At 43.0% G+C, this 9,591-nt stretch overlaps 1 protein-coding gene across 2 annotated transcripts in view; it reads right to left on the reverse strand.

Annotated features, from left to right (window-relative positions):
- The window catches only part of FOSL2 (FOS like 2, AP-1 transcription factor subunit), a gene marked incomplete at its 5' end in the record, with an annotated part of 19,650 nt that extends 10,059 nt beyond the window's left edge, over positions 1–9,591 (reverse strand). For both annotated transcript variants that reach the window (XM_072409982.1, XM_072409981.1), the window contains 1 exon segment: positions 9,321–9,591. In XM_072409982.1, the coding sequence (XP_072266083.1) occupies positions 9,321–9,416 (96 nt within the window).

The following is a 9,591-nucleotide window of genomic DNA, read 5'->3' on the forward strand; positions in this document are numbered from 1 at the left end:
AGCCAGATGTCCTGACCATTGCAAAGCCTCCAATGTTTTCTATTGCAGACAATATTGTGTCCAAGTTACACTGAGACAAATGCAGAATCTGATTATTCCCAGCCACGAGGGCATGCAGGGACTTGTAGTTCCTCCACAGAGGGCGGCTCCATTATAAAACAGATTTCATGCCTTCCTTACACACAGAGAGCAGTCCTGCTCAGCCAGCGAGCATTAAATCTCTAGGGAAGGAGGGGGCTGAATATTCAAATATTTCTTGCCAGGAAGAGCGGTCAGCAAACTGGAAGAGTAACAGGTGCTTCATCTGACTCACTTCCCAAAAAGAGGTCATGGGGAATGCATCAGATATCGGCCTAATGAAGGACACAGGCGGAATTCCTAAACCTTCACACCCAAGGGGAACCATACATAACCCAGACAGGACATCATCATCCCAAAGCACAACAATAACTGCTGGGATGGGAAGCCATCTGTCCAATGTTGATTATTAATAATGATTGCTTCATCATGTAAATGGGACCAACTATGGCCAGCTATTCAATGACCTGGGAATATACCGAACATTATAAAAAAATAGAATTAAGTTGTCACCCAATATGTCCAGATCCTTAAACTTTATAAAAGTTAAAAAATATATTAATAATGAGATTACAATGCACTACAGCACAGTTGTGTTGTCTTAGTACATTGGCGGTGACATTAAAAATGAATGGTACTGCAGTACCTGTGTTACCTGAATGGCCCCAAGGGAGGTATTGGCATATCATGTAAGTATACTTTATCTTCTAGAGTTCCCTCGGTAAGATATTCAAGCCATTGTCACTCAACTGCTGCCGGATTTCTCCTGCATTCCCTGTGCTCCCCCTAAGCCAATGGGCAGCCACTGCTCATTAACAGGAGTTGGATATTCTCCATGTTATGAGCCAATGAGCTTGGCTCTACACTGCCCTGCACATGTGCATCAAGCTGTATACACTGAAGTTGTAAGAAACATATTCCTTTGGTACTTTCATTTCCTGTTCTGTAGATAGAACAGGAAGTGAGAGAAAATAACCACCAGTTATCCCTGAAACAGGTGTCCTTATTTAAACCCTAATACCTGTACAGGTGACATTAAACCCTAATACCTGTACAGGTGACATTAAACCCTAATACCTGTACAGGTGACAGTTTTGGATTTCTACTCACAGTCCAAATGCAGACAGTAAAACTGCCATTCTAATCCTTTCTAAACTTTTATCAGAAAAAGTTTTAGCTACATGTTAACAATTTGGGTCAAATGAATTGGATTTGATACAGTGAATGGACAACCTGCAGCATTTGCTTCATGTTAGCGAAAGGTGAAATGTTAGGACAGGCTCACCCTATGGAATCTTCCTTCTCCTCGCAGACAGGCATCTGAGCAGGGAAGGGCAGGAAATCTCTATTTCATAATCGCCTCCCACTGTAAAACGAACTTCCTCAACCCCTCCTTCCTCTTTTTTTACATTGCTTCATTTACTTAAAGCCCAGGTGTGGTCACCTTCACGCCCAAAGGCTGCCGAGCTTAACCCTTCACCCACCAAACTTATTAAAGATGGTAGAATGTCCAAAAAAATAGAACTTATTAATACTTCCATATCCAATTTTAAAGTCTATACCTGATTTATAGATACCTGAGCAATAGATATTAGATATCTATAAACCAATCTGCAATAAATCTATAAGCAAGCTTTTTTGTGGGTTTTCAATCCGATATGGGCGTGAAGGTAAAGTACAAGTTGTGTCATGTAGAAGAATGATCAAATCTGATCCGGAGCTTCCATCACTCCTGGGGTTCAATGTACTACAGGTGCCATTATTATTAATTAGTATTTATATAGCGCCAACATATTACACAGCGCTGTACATTAAATAGGGGTTGCAAATGACAGACAGATACAGACAGTGATAGGAGGAGAAGAGGACCCTGGCCCCAAGAGCTTACAATCTAGGAGGTGGGGGGAGTATTATACAATAGGAGGGAATATGTAATGGTGGGTGAGTAGTGAGGGTTTAGGAGACAGAAGAAGACGGGTAGGTGAGGTTGAAGCGTTGGGTTTTCAGGGCTCTTTTAAATGAGCGGAAAGTAGGGGCAAGCCGAACAGGATGAGGAAACCATTCCAGAGAGTCGGGGCAGCTCTAGAAAAGTCTTGGAGCCGTGCGTGTGAGGAGGTTATAAGTGAGGAAGCCATTAGATTTTTCTATCAGGTCAGAATGGTAAGTGGGACAAGAGCTGTTATTATACAGTATTTATATATCGCCATCATATTAGGTAGCGCTGTACAAAGTCCATAGTCATGTCACTAGCTGTCCCTCAAAGGAGCTCACAATCTAATTCCTACCATAGTCATATGTCATTATTGTAGTCTATGGTCAATTTTTTTTTAGGGCAATGTTTTATGAGCTCTGAATGAGCAATTGGCTAAATGCAATATTTGCAGTACTGCTCATTAATGAGACCCTTGGATTGCTCACCATACACATATGCAAAGGTGGGTAATAAACCCTTGCCATAGCGATATTTACCTAATGCATTTGTTAATCCATCTGTTTGGAAATATAAATATTTTTCCTTTTTTTTGACAAACGTGGGAAACACGTATGATAAATATATAAAAGTTCTATTATTGAAATATAAAATAATCTTACAGGAAACTTTTAACAAGACAGAATAGGACGCCTGTGAAGTCATTAGGACATACGGCTGAAAAGACGTCATTGGGAAGTCAAATCATCTCATTTCACAATAGATTTTGTGGAACTGATGAAATCTCAAATCTTTTTTAAACAAGAGAAAAAAAAAAAAAAAGTTATATTCCACATGTACATAAGGTTCAAATGTCTTCCCGCTTTTCCACCACTGATGTAACCCAGATCCAATGAGTCAGTTATCTGCAAACATTCCTGTTTATTTTATTATCTCACTGAGGGGAGGAGGTGATGCCAAAAAAGCTCAAATTCAATGGCTTCCCATTCTGGCGGACTCCCACACGCCCAGCCCTTACTGGAATTGGACTCCCTGGTTTCCCAGATTCCCACAATCCCAGGAAGGAGCACTGGGCAGCCTGCAGGGGGCAGCGGTGCAATGCCGTCTGCCTGGCATGGAAGGAGAAACTTTTGTCATTTCTGGGAAAGTCTCTTTGAAGTTTGAGGAATGTCACAAGGCTTTAGCCTCTGGCAAGGAAAGATTCCCTCCTCTCTGAGCCATTCTGTCATATGAGAAAAAGAAAAAAAAATAGGAGATATATAATGGGGTCGCCTTTGATAAAATCTATGTATGTTTAACCCTTTTCACCCTGCATTTTTTGGCAGGGCCATTTAGCAATAATCTGACCCGGAGGAAACAGAAATTTGAATTCCAGAGAGATGATGGAATGTCAGAAATAATACGCTCTGGCAAGCACGGTTTTTTTTTTGCTTGAAATCCAACCTGTTCCTGGCAGGAGATTGCAACACAACAAAGGCATGAGGGGGGTAACAGAACTGCCCCTGGTCTAATGGACGGGGGAATTACAATACGCCTTTAGGAATTACTGAACAGAACTAATAAAAACTCCAACCTGTCACTTGCTGGTGCCCCATGATATTTTGCTATGCATCAGATTTGCTACCTGGCTTGTAAGGAACCATGAAGATTTAGGTTAAGGGATAGCGGGGCACGGGTAGCCATTGGTTAGGATTAGGTACCTGGAAGACAGGTGTAGAGCTGAGCACCCAGAAAGGGGGTTCAGGGGTAAGGATTAGGCACTAGAGGTAGCAAAAACTGACACCTCTACCCATTACCTGGACATACCAAGTATTTTGCAGTACTGCCATAGACAAACAGGTTGGGGGCAATTATTGGTTAGAAGCTCCATCAAGAGCACCTGTACCTAATTGAGAACTAGGGGAAAGGGGTGCTTGCCATAACTCAGTCCTATACATGCTGTTTGCTTGGCCAAAAATCAAACTGCTTAACATAGAAATATAATCAAATTATAGTCACATATGTGATCTAAGCTTTCCATGTCACCAAGGAAGGTTCACACTTTGTGAATACCTGGTGATCCTGCCAGTAGAACTATATGATAAGCAGTTTATTTATTATTATTTATTGTGTGGCACACAAGATGCTTTGTATTGTTATATGAGAAATTATCATTCAATGCAATATTTTCATGTTGCCTAAAACCTTTCTTCTCTTTTTTCTAAATAATCATTTTATTTATAGGGTGACAACACTCCCCCCATCTGCAATGGTGTCAGTCCCACTGCTGCTCTAGGCGTAGATGACGGCATTGGTAATATCGGTGAATAGCCATGTCCAGCTCCATCCACAACCCTTTACATTGGCCCCAGATGGGGGAAAAGGACATACAAGCCCAGCATTGCCATTTCCTCTCCCTCCAGCACTGTGCAGAGGATATTCACCATGCCAATTTGCACACTTTTATATCACTCTGATTAGAAAATATCTTTAGGGCACAAGAAGAATGTCCTCCCACATAGAGCCAGGACAGGATAGAGACGGATAGCTCAGTAGCCTCCGGCATTATTGGGTAATCGGTCCAACAAACAGGAAAATCTGTGCATGCTCAGACTGCTGGAAGAGGCCATGTGGGCGACACCACGGGGCCGGGTACAGGTGAGAATTCTAAAGGCTGCAAGCACTAAAGAGGAACTTTGGTGAAACATTGCAATGGCATTTTGTGTCATTTGTTCCTTCAACCAATGCTGAAGCAGAAAATGCAACAAAAGCCTTAGCTTGACTGCTATAGGATCTGCTGCATCCAATGATTCAACACAAAGCGAGTCAAATAGGCTCAGAACTGTCACCCATGCCAAATAAACTTTGCCCTCCAGCCTTCCCTTCAGTCTTGCACAGTTGTACCGGCTCCTCCCCTGGACTGAACTTGTTCACCCTGATTTCTTTGCACACTGAGCTTCTCACAATTTACATTAGAAGCTGCAACAAGTCACAGCCCGCATCATTTCCTGTCACTCCCACCAGCTATAATCGCTCTCCACAAAAAAGCACAGAGACCCAGTGATTAAAAAATAAATCCGACAACCTGATTTTTAAATAAATAATCGAGTAGAACAAGACACAACAGCTTTAAGTAAACTGGCTATTAAAAGTTAATTACTTTCTAAATCAAGTGTAATATTTCTTGTTATCTAAAAAGGTCACCTTGGCATATTTTTATTAGTCCCTCTACCTACATTCCACAATTAGTAATATTATTACACAGTATTTATATAGCGCCGACATATTACGCAGCGCTGTACAAAGTCCATAGTCACGTGACTAGCTGTCCCTCAAAGGAGCTCACAATCTAATGTCCCTACCATAGTCATATGTCATTAATACAGTCTAAGGTCAGTTTTGGGGAGGAATCCAATTAACCTAACTGCATGTTTTTGAAATGTGGGAGGAAACCAACACAAACACGGGGAGAACGAGCAAACTCCATGCAGATGTCCTGGCTGAGATTCGAACCTGGAACCCAGTGTTGCACCAGTGCTAACCACTGAGCCATTGTGCTGCCTACAATCTGAACTGATAATGAAGAATATTATTTTTTGATATTATCAAAATAAAAAATGATAATGACCTGATAACACCATAGGCTTTTGCTGTAAATCTTATTGGAATAGGATTCTTATTTCTGCCAACAACCAAGGCTCAGAATTTGTTCTCATAGCTCAAGCTGCTGCACTACACACTTCTATCCAGCAGGGGTCAGTAGAGGACTTGCTGCCTGGCACAAGGCTACAAAGTGGCATTTTATGTTCTCTGCATGCCAGGCATCAGCAGCCTCTGCCCTTTCCTACAATAATTGGATCAGTTGGCAGAGCCAAGTGTTTGTATCAGTAATCCAATTCCTGAGCAGCCTCCCCTGTCCCTTGTGTGTGGAAAGTAAATTAAGAATTTCATTTTATTCTAACATCCTGGCACTATTTGTTCTAAAAGTTCTTGGCTTTATCCCCAATGCATCCTGTCCACCCTATGGTCACCAGATGTACGCTTTGGTCTTAGAGGGCCTGTCACACCCAATCTGCAGCTCTGTGTGTGCCAGGCTAGATTGCTGTACCCAGCACCCCTATATACCAGTAAAAGATTTATTGCCCGTGGTGCCCCCTGGCATTCTGCAGCCTTCTCCAACACTGCATTATTGTTATTACTTATATAAAATAATACTCTGTATGATTCAGTGAGAGCCTATGAAATGCATTTGTCCAGTGCAACACTGTACCAATTGCTACCAACCAGTATCATTGTCTGAATATTTCCATTAACATATAAACTATTCTGCCAATTGCACCCTGCACCCCTCTTAACCACCAACATACACCCTATGGTAAACAGTTTCATTATATTACTGCTGCCGAGTCCTGCAAATCCCCATTGCCATATCAATTATTTTTCCATTTAAGGACCCAATTACCCATACTCCCTCGACAGCAGTTTTTAGCTCTATATTTCATTGTGGCATAGTACCCAGCTTTGCAGGCCCCATGCCACCCATCAGAATCTCCTTATTGCCATGTGAGCTATTCTGCTAGTTAGCAGAGTGCCATACCAAACACCAATACATAACCTATTGTGTCCCCATTTCATTCTATGACACCACTCAGTCTCCATATTCCCATAAAACTATTCTGCCAGTTATGAGTGCCATCCTGTGCCCCTATCTAAGAGAAGTATACAGCGTATGGTGCAATGTGTCAGCATTTCCCTAACAAGCTTGCCAGGCCCTGTGCCACCTGTAACACTGCATGCGGTAAACTACACCACAAAGTAAAAGAGGAAACACATTGAAACCCCGGTTCATTACTTCTCGAAATTTAAAGCTTGCCACACTAGGCAGAAAAGTTGCAGAGAGACAAAAAAAAAATCAAAAAACAAAAAATGGATCCAGCAGACAAGAATTACCTTTTCAATGAATATTCTTAATAACAGGTATATGTACATATTATAACAAATAACAAATGAAGAAGATAGAGGAGCAGAAAATTGGGACCAGAAAAGCAACATTCAAAATCCTATAATAAAACTCAGCAAAGCCGTAGGTAGGCGTTTTCGCTGCGGCACGGACGGGGTTAACAATGGATGGATTTGTGAGTGGGACTGATAGGGGTGGAGTACTACTTTGGTGAGCCCAATGCCCTCTAAACAGTTCCACCCATCCTCCTAATCTCAATGGTGTTTGCACAGACAAAAGAATGCCCAGCCTTAAATCCAGGTGCAAGGGTTCCAAAGAACTTTTTTTTAGCACTGCAAACATTTTTGCAAAGCATAAAAAGTGCACAATACCTTTCTTCTGTCATTCACACATAAGTCCTCTCCTAGACCAATTATACTAAAGTGTTCTTTTGTACTTTTCTGGCCCCCTGAGCTGTCAGATTGCCATCATTTAGAAGAACCATAAAGATGTTTTGTTATTGGAAGCCTCAAAACAGTGAATATTAATTAAATAAAATGGCCCAGCATGGGTTCTTTTTTTGTACCCCTATACTGCAGCAAATGTTTGAATATATTTCACTTTTTTACCTATACTCCCCAAAACATTCAAAATAAACATTAAGATTTTCACAAGATTTGGCATTAAGTAAGCATTTACTAGATGCTGGATCTCATTTGTGGTTCCGGCTATCCATATCCTGGGCCAAAAGTTCTTTTTGTACCCCAGTACCACAACAAAGAATAGTTTTTATATACTTTAAAGAATAACAATGAAGCATTAAGTAGCAGATGCCAAGTTGGAGTATTATTTGAACCCATGTGAGGTTCCTCTGGTGGTTCCGTATTTCGGGTCAGCCCTATGCACTCCAAGCAGTCCTGGTTCAGGTTCTCTTTTATCAGACTTCACCTGGCTGCAGAATGGAGTGGGCAGGGTGTGGTAGTACAATGAACTTTACTGTTTGTCCTCTAATCAATAAAACAAAGTGCACAGGGTGGGTCATCGCACCGAGCGCAAACAAAAACACAATTTCTAAAAGCACGCTGGCATTTTTTTCCCATTCTTATCAATGCACCCGGGGTACCCGCTGCAGGGTGGCACAGCAATTTCTGCACAATGCCCCACAGATCAACACTATACCGACAATGACAAAACCCTGGAAGTTTTACAAATTCATCTCAGAAATCTACGGCTTGCGGTTACAAGGCAACACCAAGATTGTACGATGGTGAATATTACAATGTGGCGGGTGAATGTCCCAGTACCCACATACAGGAAATCTCATCAGAAGTTTCACTTAGTAGTAGTCAGAGAACATTGAGGTGTCCAGGTGATTCCCCGACCCCATGGGCACAGAAAGCCAGCAGTTACAGATCGGTGTGTTGAACCCACAGCGGCTGCAATTGTAGGAAATTACAGCTCGTGAAATCTTTCACCTTTTGCACAATTCGATTTGTAAAAAGTCAGCTTTTCTAGAATAAATTTAGTAACACACAATAATAGCATGCAGAAAGAAATGCGGTGCTGGACTGTGGTGCAGAGAGGGTTACACACACCATGTGCTCCGCTGTATAGGACATTTGTATGGGTGAATCATTCCCCCATCTCAGCCAATGACACTCCGCACAACTGCCAGAGCCGAGACCCAATAATGTGATTCAGCAGCCGCAGAACCAAATTCAAACTCTGGCTGACAGTCCACAAATCACAGATGGACCGGTCAGGGTATATTAAAAAAAGAATAAAGACTGATAGAAACCGGACACCCTATGCTAAAGAATCACAAATCATGTACAGACAGGTCCACTTTGTAATGAGGGGTGCCACAGATGGACCGGTCCATTCTATAATGAGGGGAGCCCTGCCACAAGAGGACCATTCCATTCTATAATGAGGGGAGCCCTGCCACAAGAAGAAGACTGGTCTATTCTATAATGAGGGGAGCCCTGCCACATGAGGACCGGTCCATTCTATAATGAGGGGAGCCCTGCCACATGAGGACCGGTCCATTCTATAATGAGGGGAGCCCTGCCACATGAGGTCCGGTCCATTCTATAATGAGGGGAGCCCTGCCACATGAAGACCAGTCCATTCTATAATGAGGGGAGCCCTGCCACATGAGGTCCGGTCCATTCTATAATGAGGGGAGCCCTGCCACAGGTTCTGGTCCATTTTTCTATGAAATCCACAAGGACCATGTTATTCCACATCATCAGACTAGGGGACCACAAAGGGGTGGATGCTTATCACTCTATGGGGTCCCTAGGAGGACCAATCACATCTGGTATGAAGCCCCCCATATGATCAGACCGGTCCTCTTGCTGCCCCCCCTTTTCACCGATCTGCCCTCCTCACCTGGTGCTGCCCGGGGTATCCCTCTGTCTGGCCGGCAGGAGAGCTGCTGCTACCTCGGGACGAGCTGTCGAAACTCCCTGGGTAGTCCTGGTACATGATCCTCCGTGCCAGCACAGCACCGGGGCTGATCGGCCGATCACACAATGCGATCCTGTGATGGGGGATCGGGCGATCTGATAGAAAGCCAGGAGTGCGGCAATACAATGCGGAGCCCGGGAATCCCAGGGGGACACCCAGTGCGATCACTCAGCAGAGACCGGGGATCCCGGGG

This window comes from Pyxicephalus adspersus, chromosome 4, assembly GCF_032062135.1.
Source record: "Pyxicephalus adspersus chromosome 4, UCB_Pads_2.0, whole genome shotgun sequence".
NCBI lineage: Eukaryota > Metazoa > Chordata > Amphibia > Anura > Pyxicephalidae > Pyxicephalus > Pyxicephalus adspersus.